The sequence below is a fragment of the Aspergillus piperis genome, assembly GCF_003184755.1.
Source record: "Aspergillus piperis CBS 112811 unplaced genomic scaffold BO85scaffold_24, whole genome shotgun sequence".
NCBI classification, from domain to species: Eukaryota; Fungi; Ascomycota; class Eurotiomycetes; order Eurotiales; family Aspergillaceae; genus Aspergillus; species Aspergillus piperis.
The window spans coordinates 362,547-379,779 of NW_020291614.1; the positions used below are offsets into that span (position 1 = coordinate 362,547).

The 17,233-nt window shown below is 50.4% G+C and overlaps 7 protein-coding genes across 7 annotated transcripts; 3 read left to right on the top strand and 4 right to left on the bottom strand.

Moving 5' to 3' along the window:
* Window positions 1-779: 779 nt before the first annotated feature.
* Window positions 780-2,967, bottom strand: BO85DRAFT_481181 (uncharacterized protein; the record flags this gene model as incomplete). The annotated part of the gene is made up of 3 exons (XM_025663046.1): window positions 780-2,304; window positions 2,347-2,632; window positions 2,682-2,967. 3 exons carry the CDS (start codon window positions 2,965-2,967, stop codon window positions 840-842), a joined length of 2,037 nt encoding a protein of 678 aa, XP_025511318.1. The 3' UTR covers window positions 780-839.
* A 1,224-nt stretch (window positions 2,968-4,191) lies between these two features.
* On the bottom strand, window positions 4,192-6,423 carry BO85DRAFT_406003 (beta-lactamase family protein). Its single transcript, XM_025657320.1, has 2 exons — window positions 5,827-6,423; window positions 4,192-5,768 (listed from the first exon to the last, which is right to left on the bottom strand). Exons 1-2 carry the CDS (start codon window positions 6,192-6,194, stop codon window positions 4,472-4,474), a joined length of 1,665 nt encoding a protein of 554 aa, XP_025511319.1. The 5' UTR covers window positions 6,195-6,423; the 3' UTR covers window positions 4,192-4,471.
* A 195-nt stretch (window positions 6,424-6,618) lies between these two features.
* On the top strand, window positions 6,619-8,773 carry BO85DRAFT_471983 (histidine phosphatase family protein; the record flags this gene model as incomplete). Its single annotated transcript, XM_025662526.1, has 2 exons — window positions 6,619-7,332; window positions 7,384-8,773. The coding sequence occupies exons 1-2, from the start codon at window positions 6,995-6,997 to the stop codon at window positions 8,771-8,773; spliced, it is 1,728 nt and encodes a 575-aa protein (XP_025511320.1). The 5' UTR covers window positions 6,619-6,994.
* Window positions 8,774-8,890: 117 nt separating this feature from the next.
* BO85DRAFT_406010 (uncharacterized protein) lies at window positions 8,891-11,187 on the bottom strand. Its single transcript, XM_025657321.1, has 2 exons — window positions 10,171-11,187; window positions 8,891-10,124 (listed from the first exon to the last, which is right to left on the bottom strand). The coding sequence occupies exons 1-2, from the start codon at window positions 11,074-11,076 to the stop codon at window positions 9,021-9,023; spliced, it is 2,010 nt and encodes a 669-aa protein (XP_025511321.1). The 5' UTR covers window positions 11,077-11,187; the 3' UTR covers window positions 8,891-9,020.
* A 566-nt stretch (window positions 11,188-11,753) lies between these two features.
* Window positions 11,754-13,538, bottom strand: BO85DRAFT_442393 (fungal specific transcription factor domain-containing protein; the record flags this gene model as incomplete). Its single annotated transcript, XM_025658836.1, has 2 exons — window positions 11,754-13,363; window positions 13,502-13,538. 2 exons carry the CDS (start codon window positions 13,536-13,538, stop codon window positions 11,754-11,756), a joined length of 1,647 nt encoding a protein of 548 aa, XP_025511322.1.
* A 583-nt stretch (window positions 13,539-14,121) lies between these two features.
* BO85DRAFT_429634 (O-methyltransferase) lies at window positions 14,122-15,515 on the top strand (the record flags this gene model as incomplete). The annotated part of the gene is made up of 5 exons (XM_025658257.1): window positions 14,122-14,262; window positions 14,316-14,442; window positions 14,509-14,632; window positions 14,691-15,142; window positions 15,202-15,515. 5 exons carry the CDS (start codon window positions 14,122-14,124, stop codon window positions 15,513-15,515), a joined length of 1,158 nt encoding a protein of 385 aa, XP_025511323.1.
* Window positions 15,516-16,542: 1,027 nt separating this feature from the next.
* On the top strand, window positions 16,543-17,194 carry BO85DRAFT_157333 (ribonuclease-domain-containing protein). Its single transcript, XM_025654202.1, has 2 exons — window positions 16,543-16,615; window positions 16,695-17,194. The coding sequence occupies exons 1-2, from the start codon at window positions 16,601-16,603 to the stop codon at window positions 17,103-17,105; spliced, it is 426 nt and encodes a 141-aa protein (XP_025511324.1). The 5' UTR covers window positions 16,543-16,600; the 3' UTR covers window positions 17,106-17,194.
* Window positions 17,195-17,233: the final 39 nt, after the last annotated feature.

Sequence of the window (17,233 nt, forward strand, 5' to 3'; positions counted from 1 at the left end):
AATGATACACTAACGAAATTATAATCCAATATAGCCGGCTCCCCCGGTGGCGGCTGCGTGGTTATGTAAAAGACCCACCGCAAAGAAACCCACGAGATAATAAACCTGAGTTTTTTCCATTCCATTCCATGCAAGGTCAATATTTATGCAAAACTTAAACCGCCAATCTGCAAAATGTCAATTAGGGATAGATAGTCAATTGCTTGCTCTCTGACTATCCCCCACGCCCCTTCAAATCCAACATACCAAGAAAAAGAAGGACCCGTGACCGCTTATCTCGTTTTACCCTATACCTTATACCTACCTACCTCGCAAGTCAATTCGATATCCAAAAAACACCACAAAACTACATAAAAATAAATAATGGGGGAGATATGCCCGTGAACTGCGTTGCACGTGGCGCTTTGAACCTTTTTTTTATTCTTTTGATTTGAACGGATATTGAACCTCGAATCCTGTCCTTGGTCTATTATTCCATCTTTCTTTCTTTCTTTTCTTCCTTCTCGCTCACTCTCTGCACGACATTGGGATATTATGATTATTTGAGAACTGGATGGTCCTTTTTTCCTGGTAATTGGATTTGGATAGTTGGGTTGGTTGGTTTGGCTTTTGCTTTGAATGGATGGAATTTTTCTCGGGAATGGTCATGTTTTCAACATTACTTTTTGGATGAGTTGATGTTCAGTTTTCGGGATGGGAAGTTTTTTCGAGGGGATATTATATATATTTTTTATAGAGTCAATATATTTATATTCGATTCTATAATTCTTTTCTTCTTGGTTATGTACTTCATAGCTGTATGGTATGTGTATTCATGTGGAATGGTGGAAGGGGGGTAGCTAAGGAAGCAACCCCTCACGCAATCCAGCAATCAACCGCCTCATCATCGGGCTCACTTCTCCCGTCATCTTCTCTACCTGCACCACCTCCTTCTCGATCTTATCTTCTATATCACGAAGAAGGTCCCTCGTTGCGGCCAGTGCTCCGTACTCGCGGAGCAGAAGAACCAAGCAGCTATAGTTCACCGAGTTACCGCAGGGGTCTCGCTTCTCTTCTGCTGCGCAGGAGCAGCCGCCACCGCTCTTGGTTGCCTCCTTGCTGCCTTCGAAGAGGTATCGGGAGATCTGCGCCCGGCTGTCCGGTTTGATATTGGCGAGGCGAATAACCGGGTATGAGAGCACGCGTGCATCGGTGGATTTACTCAGTTGGGTGTCTCGGTTGTGGAACGAGAGGTAGTCCTCCTTCACGTGGACGAAGCGAGCGAGTAAGGTAGCCAGGGGCGTGAGATCGGGCTTGCAGTGGAAGGGGATACAGCTCTCAGCTTGGAGGAGGTTGACGAGGAGTGTGTATAGAGAGCCGGTGGTGTCGTCGACGACAGAGAGGTATTCGGCTTCGGATGGGATGCACGCGTTGTACTTCCAGTTCAGTTCTCTGCTGTGCCCGGCGTATAGACGGTTGAAGCCGTTTAAGAGGATGTCTGTGGCGAGGGCAGGGTTGGCCAGGGCGCGTGCCTCCGATACCGATTGGATGAAGGTGTAGTAGGCGCTGTTGGTAGCCTGCATGGTGCCGAAGACGGCGTGCGCAGTGGGCTGGTTGTAGCGGTGGGTGTTGTCCGCGGTGATGTCGGTTAGGGTTGTAGTTGCGTTTTGCAGTGAGGTGATGAGAGACGAGATGCATTTGACTGCTGGGGGTGGGGCACGGGTCCATGTGTTTAATGCGGAGGGAGCCATGTTGAGGATCTGGACTGAGGGAGACGGGGGCATGGAGCTGATGTAGTTGGTCACGGCGGTGAGGGTCGTGGATTCGCTGCGCTCGTAGGTGCCGGAGTATGATGTGTGTGGGGATGATGAAAAGGACATGGTAGAGGCCGGGGTGGTGACTCGTGTCCATTCGGAGGGGGAGCATGAGCAGGCGCTGGATGAGCTGTTGCAGGGGCCAGATGAGGATAAGGCACGCCAGTAATTGTAGCCTGCCATTGCCATTCCGGCTGCTTCGATCCAGCGGCGGAGTCGCATGGACTCGACGGGGTATTTTGCGTAGATGTCTGCTTGGAGAGAGCGGTAGCGGAACTCGAGGTCCATGATTCTGCTTTTCAGTCCTTCTTTTCCTTGAAAAGGGAGATTTGGCATTCTGCAAAAGTCGGTTTGGTAGGATGCTGTGGTAGTGATGTTCGCACCCCAGTATTCGTCGTTCAGCATGTGGTATTCATCCACTACGGTCTTGATGTCGCGGAGGACGATGCGGTCCATCTCGGTTAGTTTCATGCCTATGGCAAACTCGAGGATGGGCCAGAAGGTTCTATGTCTGTTAGAACGGAGCTTTGAGGTGTGGAAGTCGGCGACGTACCTAAACGCTGAGCTCTTCCTGCATCCAAATGACATTGGTTCCGGTGCGACAGCTTTCCCGAGAAGCTCAAGGATAAGGATTCCCTGTTCACGATCGAACTGAATAGCCTCAGTAGCCACCTCGTAGATGAGTGTCCGTAGCTGAGCCTGTCTGTCGTCAAACTCCTTGTTGCATGCACTAGGACAAGAGCACGACGAAGCTGAAGCGACAGAGCACCGATCCATGCATCGGGTCAGCATGTTGTAGACTTCTGCCCTGCTCTGGGAGTCCAATTGTTCGGAAAATGCTGTAATACATTATTAGTTGTGTGCAATAGGAATGAGGATAGCACTTACCATCACACAAGTGGCCCAATTCAATCAACTTCACAGCCGTTGCCATTCTATCTGGCAATGCCTCCGGGACAACCCATGGAAGTAGGTTTCTTCCGACATTGACAGGCCGGGACGACACACCGCCATAGCGAATAGTATCCCAGATACAAGCGAGCTTTTGCGCGGCAGTGATGGCGATTTCATTGTATTTGCTTACTCTCACCGGCAGGGTTGTGAACGCGCCGGAGTTGCGAACGTCGATCTCGTTGACGGTGGTTGAGTTGATCCAGGTTGTTGAGCACTCCATGATGATTGTTCAAGCGCGTGGTGACTGAACTAGAATGGTGAAGATGAAGATGAGATGAAAGGTGGATGTGCGATATCGTGGGGCTTTATATAGCATTCAGGGGCGGGCCATGGACTGTGGCTCAACTTGCGGGATTCATCATCTCTTGGTCGGTGTATGCACAATTCCGATATATCCACTTGCTTCCTGTGGCTGACCTGCAAAAAGGAGCATAATATCGGACGAAGCGCATTGGGATGGCGCGGTTCTCCGGAGACATATCAGATTTGGCGGTGTTCCTTGCGTGCCATAACCAGTGCTGCATGTGATCTCCCATTGCGGTGGCGTTCTGCTTATCTGCTTGGATACCGGGGAATGAGGCTGAATTGCCTCTGGAAATTTATCGCTAGATAGTAGGAGCACGGTATCTGCTGCTAGATTAGCTATTGCTTATCCCAATGTAAATAACGATCCAGGCAGTTGGGGCACTCACATGACTACTAAACTGCGGCATTACTCGCCCGGGCACTGTCACAAATTAAATAGATTAACTATCATGAGACAAATCGCACTTCATGCTCTCAATTTCATAGATAGACTATCTTATACTTTTTTCTTCTCTCCCTTTTTTCATTTTTGGGTGGTTCTTCCTTCTTTGTTGGGGGGCAGCGGCGAGGTTATCTTCAACACATGAGTTGTCATATAAGAACACCTCTATTACTGTGATGGTATCATCGTAAACTATATAAGTATCTGAATGACCTTAACATGCACTATATTAACTTAACATCACCACTAAACTGCCCGGACCTTGATGACAGCCTCAGGGAGGGTTATTCTTCGAAATATTCCGCCGCACCACGCCAGGTCTTTTCCATGTGTGAGGAGGCAGTACGGGCTTTGACTGGGGTTGCCCTAATCCATGCTTCATGGATGAAATCAGTTGCAGCAAGTAAGGAAACAAGCAATCCAAGCCCAAAAGACGAGGATAGCGAGTCACGTAGCGCCAATTTAGCATGTCCCACATCTTCTTCATCGCCATGAACTCGATCGACTGTTCCAACCACGATCAGGCAGATCTTAGCTCCGACTCTTCCTACCCCCCATAGCCTGACCAAGCCACGATCCAAGACGCTATGCAAATTGCTCTGTCTGGGCTGCAGCAAGATGCACATCTTACGCACATTTCCAATAATGATGACTGAGCCACAGCAGTGAGGCTTCATATGAAGTTTATATTTGCGTGGATACATTCCAGACATATGTCGCATGTCGGTGATACGATTCGATTAGATTGAACCAAGGGGCCGGTAGCTATCTTGCAGCCATTTATTGACTGACCATCAGTCCTCGGGCTTTCCCGTACATGCTATTTTTTTTTTCTAAAAGTGGACCGTATTTTCCTGCGACCATGCGATTCCTGAAGATCCACAAGCAGCTTCTCCAAGCCACCGCTTTTTCATCGATCGGTCGGAAGGTCTCTTAATGTTCCTGCCGTTCTAATTCAAGGCATTATAAGACACATTCAGGCACCAACACCACCGAAAAGCGGGTTTTGAACCCCGGCCGCACCGCTGCGCAGTCCATCCTTCTTCTCGAACCAGATCATTTCCTTGAGCATTTCCTCCAACTGCAGACCCAACCTTGTGACTTGAGCATCTTCTATCACAAACTCCGCTTTGACGATGTCATCACTGCCATCGAGCCAATCAGTAAGATGAGCATCGAATTTTCGGTCATCGGACACATGTTCGAATTTCAAGGTAAACCCCAATGAGCGATCTGTAGCATCGATGAAGAGCGCATCATCTCTGATTTGAACCAGTAAGTTACTATACCCAGGATTCCAGTAGTTGCCAGCGTAAGCACTGAGGGGTATTGTCGGTGGCTGCGGAGTATTCCGTTTTGGTTTTTGCTCGTTCACTTGGCCCTTCTGGATACCTGGACGTTTCTTCGCTTGGGTTTTCTTTTCCTGCTTTTTCTTCTCCTTCTTTTCCTGGTTCTTACTCATTGGATTTGCGTCTTTCGCCTCGGCCTGGGGTTTTGGACCGCGAATTTCAACAGATCGTGTGTCTTTGCTTTTGATGTCCTGAGGTTTTTCGTCCGTGACTCCAAGGATATGGTCAATTAGCTTTTGGACAAGGGTCGACGCAATGCCGCTTACCCCATCTGCGTTTCCCATGATCACGGCACCGAATGAGAAATCAGGAAGAAAGAAGAAACGACTTGCGAATCCAGAGAATACCCCATTATGGCCGACAACCATATGTCCCTTGTAAAAGTAGATATCCAGGCCAGCCGCATATGCTACCGGTGAGCTGTACCGCTTCCGTCTTCCTGGGTTTGGATTCACAAAAGTTCGCAGGCGAGTGAGCCCTTCATAAACATTTTTATTGATAGGGTCTTCGCGATTCATGAAAGCCTTGACAAATTTGATGAAGTCGTTCACGCTCGAAATGATAGACCCTGCGCCTTGGCCTTCTGGGTAGTCTGGACTTTCTAACCCACGGTATGTTGAGCCGGCCCTTTTCCATGTGTAGCCAATTGCCATGCGGGATCCAAATCCTTTTGATCGTGCACTGCTGGGTTGAAGAGTAGTTGATGCCATGTCCAGAGGCTTGAAAAATCGCTCTTCGAGGAATGTACCAAAATCCTGTCCGCTCTTGACTTCCACAAGGTGGGTTGCCACTGTATACATCATGTTGCAGTAAATATACTTTGATCGAATGGGGGCCGCGACAGGGAGATTCCTGAGGTTTCTCGTAATGGATCGAGCATTGTCCGGCTTCGCCGCTCGCACACTCATATACGAATCGTCATGGCTGGCGCAATATGAATAGTCTTGAAGTCAAACAAGGAATTCGAGAAATATTAGCTCACCCAGGCATTCCACTTCTATGACTTAAGATGTCTTCCACGGTGACTCCTTCTGTGTATGCTTCTCCAGACATAACAAAGTCCTCGGGGAGAAGAGTCGACATGACGGCATCGTACTGAATATCCGGGAACATGTCATTATCGTCGACTAGCAATCCCACCGCCGCAGCAGTGAGTGATTTAGCAGACGATGCAATGTCAAACAGCGTATCTGCTGTACAAGGTATTTCGGGATCCAGGCTCGCATGTCCATATCCCGCAGAGGCAATTTGATCATTGTGTACGATGGCAATCGCCAGCCCCGGGACATGCTGCCGATTCATCAACTCTCTCACATCTGACGCAAACCCTGCCGAGTGAAAAAGATCCATATTGGTGATTTGACGAATTACCGGTGTGCGTTATGGAATGCCACTGCATAGGCCTGTTCATGTAGGTTCCAGGCGGTTTCTTTGAGGGAAAAGACCTCAGTTCAAACCTTGAAATGACAGATGCCACCTGGAATGAGAATGGGGGCCGGATTATAACACGCTTGGTCAGCTGCAAGGCTTAATTAACTAGTGTGCATGCCAGTGCCAAGTAGACTGGCTCTCAACGTTGGGGCCTGAGGATCAGCCCTGAGCAGCCCCGCACCTGGGCCCTTCGGGTTGCCCTAACGGAGCGGCGGGGCATTTTGTACTAAAGCTGTCATTCTTCTAAAGCCAAAAATAGACTAGGCAGTTTACCAAAAGCACCTTTTATCGAAGATTGTTGAGATTGTTGAAGGTAGTCAATATTATACTGTATCACAGCCACCTCTAAGTTGCAGAATCACCCTTTAGTCGGACGGTGTTTTCATGTCTGATTGGAGATCGAATGATAACAGGAACGAGCATTGACCAGATGGTGAGGTAAGATAGCCAAGTGCGGAGACGCCATCCACGGTTCACACGAATCAAGTTTCCAATATATCGCATTCCCCTCTATCTCGGTACTCGATCCTCGTCATATCTGGAGTTAGACATAGATGCCAAGTGCCAACCAGGATTAGTGACAATGACCCTCGCACCCGGCTCCAGGGTACTTACATGGCAGATGCACTGACGTAAATAACTACTCCTTACAAATTTGGCTATAATACCTACCCTGAATTTATCTTCATCAACGCCTCCAAAATGATGCTTCTTGCAAAATGAGATTCTTCATCTGCTGGCCAATTCTCCCTCTGCTCCTTGTCTCGCATGTCTCGGCCAACGATCAGTATGTGATAGGAGTGGCACCCACCACCACAGAGCCAGAATGGTTCAAAACCCGACCGCAAAGCTTCCCAGGTGTGCGCCTCTCCCTTTTCGCTTGCTTGACTAACAGTTCAGGATACACGGCGACCGGGGCTGCGCCGTTTCTGGCGCAGACGAACCCTGCTCCCTTTGGCAACCCGGCCACCTACACAGCCAACCATCCGCTGGAGACATCGCAGCCTATCCACGGAGCCAAAGACCGCAATATCTTCCACCACATGGGCATCTTGAGGTAAATTCACTCTGTGTCTCACTTCCAACAAGCGGCTACATAGCCCGACAGTCCCTACTACCCCCGATCCGACGGATTCGGTGTAGACGAATACCCACGCCCCAGAGGCTCAAACATCACGCAAATGCACATGCTGCACCGACACGGGTCACGCTATCCCAACAAAGACGAAGGCGACGACTTCGCCAACTGGGCTAAGGCCCTCACCAACGCTACATTCCACGGCGCCATCTTCTACGACGAACTCTCTTTTATCCACAACTGGACCTACACCCTCGGCGCCAACATCCTCACCCCGCGAGGCCGAGAAGACCTCCTAGAAAGCGGCATTCTCAACTTCTTCAACTACGGCCATCTCTACACCCCCGGAACCAAGATCGTCGCCCGCACCACCACTCAAGACCGCATGCTCAAAAGCGCCGAGAACTTCCTCGCGGGCTTCTTCCACCTCGACTGGGACGAGCACGTAAACCTACTCGCCATGATCGAAGAGCAGAACTTCAACACCTCCCTGCAAGCCAAAAACGCCTGTCCCAACGCCATGAACATCTCCTTTGACGACTACGTATCCAACACCGTCACCAAATGGAAATCCCACTACCTCGCCCACCGCACCCACCACCTCAACCACCTCTCCACCAACTACCACTGGACCACCAACGACACCTTCACCGCGCAAACCCTATGCGCCTACGAAACCGTCGCCCTCGGCTACAGCCCCTGGTGCGCCCTCTTCACCTTCCCCGAATGGAAAGGCTTCTCCTACACCTACGACCTCACCTTCGGCGGCAACGCAGGGTTTCAATGTCCCATCAGTCGCGCAATGGGCATCACTTGGGTAGAAGAGTTCCTCGCACGCGTCGAGAACCGCTCATTCTCAACAGAGGGATCATCCTCCGCCGCGAATCTCACCCTGAACACCAACCCAACCACCTTCCCCACAAACCAATCCCTCTACTTCGACTTCGTCCACGACAAGATCCTCCTTGGTGTCCTCACTGCCTTCGGACTACGACAGTTCGCTGACCTCCCATTCCCAGATTACACTGATACGAATGAGACTCACTTACCCCGCGACCACAATTTCCAAACAGCAAAAATCATCCCCTTCGCCGGCCGTCTTAACATCGAGATCATCCGCGCTCCACATAAGATCAACCCGCATCGTACCCATGATCCTCATCAGGATACCTATATGAAAGATACAGGGGAGACTGGGTACGTGCATTTCCTGCTTAATCAGCGCACGGTGCCGCTACATCAGAGTCTTCCTGAGTGTTCGTTTCGGAGTGATGGGTGGTGCGAGCTGGATGCGTTTCTGCGGGCGCAGAGGGATAGTCTTCGGAAGGCGGAGTATGACTTTACCTGTGTGGGGGAGTGGGATTTGGGGGACTTTGGGGAGGTGCAGGATGGGGTTCCTGTTCGGAAGGGGGGTGGATGAGATTGTAGCTTTGTAGTCTGAAGGGGAGAGAAGGTAGTAGTGTATTGTGTAGTTGTAGTTGTCTTCGTTTAGTGATAGTATCATCAGTAATTTAATGGTGCACAATGGAATGTTTTTCAAATATCAACATAAGCAGCCGCTTCCATGTATTTAGCCACTAGCTCTATCTCATCATATAGCAAGAGGTATCAATAGGCCTGCACATTGAATTCCTCAGGCCGGAATCAACTATGTACAGAACCCTCGTTCAAGGAGACGTCTCCTTCCGAATCATATCCACCCGCGCGATATCGTCCGCACTCGGCTCCGGCATGTCCGACTCATCCACAAAAGTCTCTCCGACCGCGTCTTCGACTTGTTCCAGCATGTATGAGATCAAGCCGACCGAGCGCGCCATTCCGACTTGGCTTAGGCTCTCGCCGACTGCTGCCTCGATCTTCCCGTCGCCACCGTTTTGCGCCAGGTCGGCTTCGAAGGCATGGCAGAGGGACTTGAGGGGCTCGAGGAAGCGATTGCGGAAGTAGACGTAGGTCTTTTCGAGCTGGAGCTGCTTGCGCAGGTGTGTTGAAGATACGATGGTGTAGTAGAGGCTGAGAGCCGCATGGATGGAGGGGGATAGAGTCTGGGAGAATTTTATGAAGGAAGCGACGAGGTCGGATGACACGTTCATGAACAAGTCGGAGGAATTGAAGAGCGAAGGGAACAGCACCGAGAAGTAGTGCGGGTCGAGGTAGACGCTGGGCTCTGCTGAAGTGCCAGCCTTGGACGAGTTTGCTGCTTCAAGGATACCCGTCTTGAGCCATCCAATCGCACTATCCTTGACGCTCTGGAAGCGGTCGTCTTCCAAAACGGTTCGGATCACTTTGAACTGGGTGACCTGCGATGGATGCGTCCGGATGATCGTTCCAGGAATGCGTCGGACGGAGCTATAATTTTGACGCGCAGTGCAAGCAGTCAAGGTCAGCACAAAGTCAATGAAGTCCTTCTCGTGGGGTGTCGTCTCGCTTGGCTTTTGCATGGAAAAGACCGTCAGCGTGAGCAGAGAGTCCAGCAGCACTTGGGGCTGTCCGAATGCCACTTCGTCTGGAGAATTGTATCCTCCGACGAAGTTCTGGAAGATCCGTGCCAAGTCAGGGAATATGGCGATCGGACTGACTTGGCCAGAGGAGAACAGTTCTGCGGTAGCCGCCCGCGCCGCGAGCAGCAACAAGGAGCCGTGTCTTTCTAACGGAATCTCATCCGCCTTCTTGGGCGGCTCCTCGAAGTCTAGAGGAAGAGGCTGGTCCTTCGGGGATTGAAGGGCAATTTCAAGCAGTTTCTGGTCATTGAGACCAAAATCTCGGGATAGAGCCTGCGGCCGTTAGTGAAACCCAGATAGCAGGTTGTTGGTAACCTACCGTGATCTTGGCAATGATCATGTCCCTCTCTTTCAGCTCTTTATGACTGGCAAATGCATCGCTCGGTGTCTCCTGCTTGGCCAGACGCAGACCGGGTTGCAACTTCTCCTGCAGTCTAATCGCCCAGGACATACCCGGGTCTGACGGCCCAGTGAAGCTCAGCAGGTATGACTTGAGAACCTCGATGAGACCGAATTGTAGAAACTTCTGAACCAGAACCGACTCATCATCGCTTGCCGGGGAAGGGGTCTGGACCTCTGCTTCCGGATCCGGTGCTGTTTTCTCCGAAAGACGCAGCACGCTCGACTCGCTGGGCACTCTGGGTGGCGGTGCCGGCCTCTTGGATGGCGAGACGTCTCTGAAAAACTCCAGCATCGCATACGTTGTCTCGTTCGTAGGCATGAGGGTATATGCCTCCAGTACAGCCTGCAGCGATGTCGCTAGGAACCGACTTGGGGATTTGGTCTGGATACGGGAATGGAGAACCGATAGCATCGAGATCAGAGTATTGAACTGCAAGATATGGCGCGGCAGGGCCACATTTTTCGATGCGCCGTCCGTAGCATCTTGCGACGCTTCATCAGCCTTAGCCGCGCCATCGTCGCTATCATCATCCTCGTCCTCGGGCTGTAACTGCATGAGCGCATCGGAAACTCGCAATAGCACCTCTCTTGGGTTGCCCAGGCGGGCAATGTCGTGCAGGCAATCGAGGGATTGGGGCAACATGGGCAGCAACAGCTGCACCAAGTCCCAGCCGATGTTAGTCGTCAGGACTTCATCCTGAAGGAGCTTGTGGAGGATGGGAAGGCGGGCGGGGGTGAGTTGGTATTCGAGGAGGGTGAGATAGGTGAGGTAGTCAGTGGCCGGCGGCAGGGCCTGAATGAGCGGATCTTCTTCGGCGGCCATTGCAAGGTCGGAGGTACAGCTGGGGGTAAAAGAATGGGATGGGAGAGATGGCCAGCCAGCAGGAGAGATTGCAGCTGGTCGAGACGGGACAGCCGAAACACGGGGGTGGGAGAAACGAGCAGCCAGAGGGAGACAGAAGGGCAGCAGGCCCATTGGGGGGAATTGCTTAATGCCATCTTGCACCGCCCCAGTGCAGATGATGTCACCCGCCCCCCACTCTTCTCCATCCACTTGACACTCTTTCTTTTCCTTTGTGCTCCTCGACTCAGGATCAGGAACCGGATATTATCCCGTATTGCAGTCCTAATTACAACAATTGAACGACCACAGAGACCCAGTAATCACTAGATGACTACCATTACAGCCGTGACGCTGGCTCAACAATTGACCAACTAGTGTTCATCTGTCACGGCTTCATCCCACCTAAACGCCTCCTGCCTATTGAGGTAGAGATGTGCGATTCTCCGCCCGCTTTCTACGTGAAACAGGGTCATACTTTGTAACGTCTTTAACGTTCCAAGTGCAAGCAGACTGCAAGTATGGGCATCCACTCACAATGCCTGCTTTACTGTTTAGCCTTCAGTATGCATGCCACGTGATCGGATTAGGGTGGCTAGTGCCTGATAACTGTTAATGCCTCAGGCTGCGAAGAAGCATTTGTGGCACCGCCAAGGTAGCTAGCTCGACAACATCGGACAATCAAGTTCAAGGAACAAGGCATCCCAATCGAATGCTTGGATGTTCGCGTCTGTTTGCGAAATCTGCCAAACCTCATCCAGGTGGGGAAGAGCTGGTATGCTGTCCGGTTCGTCGGCAATGATCTCGGTCAGGCTGGATGAGCTGCTGTCGGCACAGAGGGACTCAGAAATGACCTCGCTGACCGACATATCATGCTTTCGCACAACTCGCTGGAACGATTCAAGAAGCCTGATGGCAACGGGAGAGTCTTTTGTGGCGTCCTTCAGAATGCTACATGCATCGACTACTTCCGCCCGGCGCGCTTGCCGAGGTCCAGGTTCCTGAGAAAGACACATGTCCAGAAAGAGGGCTATAATCGCGATACCAACACACTGCAAGATTCCGGAGAACTTCAGCCTCGTAAGCACAAACGGGATATCCTCGCTTGCCAGCATTCTTTCTGCCTGTATGACACGCCGAGCTGCTTCCAGGCAAGCCTCTCTTGAGGGGGCATACGTCGGATCGACCAAGCCGCGGGCTAAGTACGGGAGATGTAGTCGGCACCGTTGTGAGTGAACCAAGGAATTGATGATGTACCGCTGAATCATGATTCCGGGAGCAATGTTCGGGTACTTGGCAATGAGGCCGTCGAGAGCATCTCCATCCAGGCGGAAGAACTGTGGTAATTGTACGATGAATGTAACAATCCTCTTGTCCACCCCCAAAAGCCGCCCAGGCTCCATATCGCCGTCATTAAATGTGGTCATGGAAGATGAGTCTATGACTTCCCGACATATCTCTGCCAGCTTGATACGCTGAAGGCTATATGCGATCTCGGTAGGTTGCTCCCTGGGTCGGTCAATGATGGGGGAACCAGCCATAAGATTTTCATCGTCAACATTACGAGGCTTTTTGACCACCATATGTAACGGGTTAATGCTGTAGGTGCCTCTATGAGGACCAGGGAATTGTGATGCCATCCTGTGCCACTCAGTAACGGCTTCGGCGAGAGCAACGGTGGGCGATGATACATACCAATCCGTAGCAACCAGATACCACCATACTCTGCGCTTCATTTCAGAGTCAACAGAGTCAGCAAGTGTTTCCTCTTTTCCGTCTATCTCTGGTTGATGGTCGACTTTGTGCAACGAGAGTTCTCGCGCTGCTGTTATGGCTGTTGACAACAGGTCACGGAATCGAGCACTGATACCTTCCAGATTAGCGATGACAAAGGATATGATGATCATTGCCTGGATGGCTTCGATGGATTGAAGGGATATGCGACGACAGTGATCTAGCAAGTCGAGAGTTCCCTTCACCCATAGGGAAGATGTTGCATTAACCTTCGAGGGGTCCGCAAAGGGTGCATTGGCTGAATCTGTCCGAGTCCATGTATACATCGCACTCGACAGGATGCTAAAAAGAAGTGCCACCTGGCCAGGACTTACAGGCGCTTGATGCTCAATGTCATTGTAGATGTTATCGACCATTGTACGCAGTGGACCGCTAAGGACAACGTGATGAATGTAGATGATATCACGCAAGTATTTTTCAAGCAGAACCACGGACTCCTGGTATAGTGGGAATGAAAAACTTCTCACCAAATGGCCTGAACTGGTACTTTCAATAGTCATAACACTGCTTATACTCCATATCGAACATGATCGAAAGGTCGCCGTATCGGTTCCGACCGAACGCTGTGTTGGTTAGCTGCTCGAGTCCCGGCAGAAGTTTGAACCACACTTACACAAGATATCTGACTTGCGCACTCTGCTTCGAGCCATATTGCATCCGCTGCAGCCTGCTTATCCTTTCGTGCTAACTGTGGTGGACTCCTACGACGATCTGTCTTTGCATCTTGCGCTCGAATAGATTGACTGTTCGTTCGAAGAACGATGTCCTCTAGCCGTTGTAGGCGTGTCAAAATATCAGCCGTCCCGTGGCTATCATTATTATGAGTGCTGTCACTTGCTGCTGGAGCTGAATACAGCCCGCAATCAATTCCACGGCTGATGCAATTGGAGCAGGGAAGCTGACGGCTGCACCGTAGTTTTCGCGACCGACAAAAGTGACACGAGACAGGCCTCAAGCGGGAATTTTGCTTTTCTATATGTGATCGAGGAGGCATCCTGCACTTCTTTGACGTCTAAATATTCAAATGGAACAATGGTAATGGCTAATGCACAACAAAAGACGTGAGGGTCGACACGAGGGTGGCGAAGGATCCGAAGGCTCCTCAGTCTAGCCAATCATCGTTGGTGTAGTCCGCGGATATTCCGCGGAGAGAGCCAAGCCCTGATCTGAAGCTCTATAAAATCCAATGGTGCTGCTAGTCTTCTATGCGCCAGACCACTCAATTCGTTTCCAATGGACTCTATCATCGATCAGATTCGTACCCTGGCCGGCACGGCTGATGAGCCAGGTCGCACCAGCATTTATAATGATCTCCGCTCCCTCCTGCCGGAACTTCAGAGCCCGATGGATATGATCATGGATCTTCTTAACTCTGTACTCTGCGTTCTCCATGTATCATATCGCCCATTATCTGACACGTTTCCTAGCACCTCAGAGTCTCTGTCATCATGCTCGGAATGAATGCTGGCCTTTTCCGGAAAATGGCTGTGGACGACCGCGTATGGACAGCATCGGGACTGGCAAAGGATCTGAGGGTTGACCTGCGGCTTCTGGGTGAGCATCTTTCATCGAAGCTGCAGGCATTTAGGGGAACTAACATTACATTTACTTGCAACACAGAACGCATTCTTCGTTACCTTGCAGCAAATGGTATCATCGAAGAGACGACTGTAGGACAATTCCGAGCCAAGCGAACAACCATGATGCTTGCCGATGAGCGTTCGGAAGCATTCGTACTCTACGCGTAAGATCTGTTCATGGTATATAGACTAGAGTTTTTGGCTTACTTATCCATATGTCAGATTCGAAACCTGTGGGCCAGCCAGTCAAGCATTTCCGGCGTTCTTCGCAGAAAATAACTACGATGATATTACAAATAACAAAACCACCCCATTTCAAACAGCCTTTCAAACAGACCTCACCTGTTTTGAGTGGTTATCCAAGCATCCAAAGCTGTTTAATTCTTTACAACAAGTCATGACCGGTCTTCAGTCCTCGAACTGGTTTTCGGATTTCGACCTCTTCCACCAAGAAGCTGATCGCGTTGCTCCAAGCGCAGTGCATCCTGGAGAGCCTTTCTTCGTCGATGTCGGCGGTGGCCATGGCCACCAGTGTATTCAACTCAGGGACAAGTATCCCTATCTCCGAGGACGCCTTGTGCTGCAGGACCTGCCCGAAGCGGTCGACCACCTTGCTCCCCTGGACGGTATCCAGGTCATGGCTCACGACATTTTTCAGCCACAGACCATAAATGGTGAGCAGATCCTATATCTCTATATCAATCACCATCTAACCAGAACTTCGATTTAACAGGAGCAAGGTTCTACTACCTGCGACGGATCCTTCACGACTACCCGGATTCTCAATGCACCCAGATCCTTCAACACCTGGCCACTGCCATGGGGCCTGACTCAAGAATCCTCGTGGACGAGATGGTGCTACCAGATGTGACTGCATCATGGCAAGCGACACTGGCTGATATATCACTGATGATCTCACTTGGTGGTAAGGAGCGAACCAAGAAGCAATGGACGGAGCTGGCCGAGCGTGTAGGACTACGTATTGAGGAGATACACTTCTACGATCTGGAGACCAAGACGTCTATAATTGTACTTCGGCACCAATGAGGGCTGTGTTATCTATCCATAAGATGGGTGCTATTGGAATATTATTGGTGCAGGATTAAGAGACTAGCGGCCTGCTTAAGAATGCACCCTCGTTTGGCCACTATTTATCTATAATGCTCAGTTAGTTATCATATCATATATCTCTACTCATCAACATGGAGCACCTTGCTCAGCAACTAAAACACAGCGTGGCATGATTCGAGTTCATACTCAAAGGGCAGCACCATCGGGACCATACCATTCCTGGCTATGTGCATTCATAATATGAATCCTACAGCTTTAAACCAAGGCACGGGGCGTACAGCGGGGGGTGGGCTCCCGCGCCACCCGCAACAGTAACAGTACACCGATGCATCCATCCCCCACTCCAAGTGAACTACATCTTCAGTCTCATATACTCTCACAATCCAGTCACCCAACCACGTGCCCTAATCCAGTCCGAAGAACTCCGATCCCCCAACAAAAAAACAAGCACCCACTACTACCCATGCACAAATCCTTCAAGAACCAAGAAACCCATAACCCATAACCCCCAGAAAAAAATATATACCCGCGCACATGAAGCCAAGACCAGCACTCATTGGAGAACACATGAAAATAAGAGTGGGTTCTATCCGGAGCATCCGACGGAGTTCCTAGCCGGATGGACGCTACCGAGGATTAATTAGTATATGTGATCCTCAGGAGATAAATCTCTTTTCTCGACGAGTAATGTGAGAACGTGGCTTATCTTGGGGGATGCTTGTTCTTTTCTTGGCGTCTGCTTGTTTGATTATGTTCAGACTATAATTGGGTAACAAGGGAGGGGTTAAAGGATGTTAGTCTGGCCTGAGGTACTCGATCTCCGTCGGAGTTGATATTATTCTTGTTAGCATCGATGGTTGCTTTGTGGAGCTCATGTTAATGGCTACATGAATAGACTGCATACAGTGACGAAGATGGGATAATTAATGGTGTACTGGGAGGATTCAGAGTACTATAAATAGGGAGGAGAATCCTCTTCGTCTCTGACACCATCAGACAAGAACAAAGACAGAAGAAAAAAAAGAAAAAATAAGTAGAGACCATCCATTAAGGAAAACACAATGTTTCAACTCAAGGTACATACACACCTTCCCACTCCTGTCCCATTCTATCCCATCTTAAGCTCACCAACACCCTCTAATAACCACCTTATAGACAATCCTCACCCTCCTCCCCATCTTCCTAACATCTACCCTCGCCGCCCCCTCCCCCAACACCCACACCCCCTCTGAATCCCGCTCCGACTCGAAATGCGTCTACTACTGCGGCAGCCACTGCTACTGGGCGAGCGACATCAGCAAAGCGCAAGCAAAGGGGTACTCCTTACACGAAGAAGGGCGAACAATCGACGACTACCCGCACGTGTACCACGACTACGAAGGGTTCGATTTCACCGTCTCGGGAACATACTACGAGTACCCGATTCTGGATGACTACAAGGTCTATGATGGGGGTTCTCCTGGTGCGGATCGGATTATCTTTAATGGGGAGGATGAGTTTGCGGGATTGATTACGCATACCGGGGCGGAGGAATATGATGGGTTTGTGGCGTGTCAGGCTGTTTAGATTGTCTATTTAGTTGGTTTGTGTGGGTGAGGGGGGCTGGGGGAGGGGTGAGAGAATGAAAAGTGTTTTTTGATTGATTAAGGGAGAACTGAGAAGACATTGTCTGGGTAAAAAGTACACAGTACTTA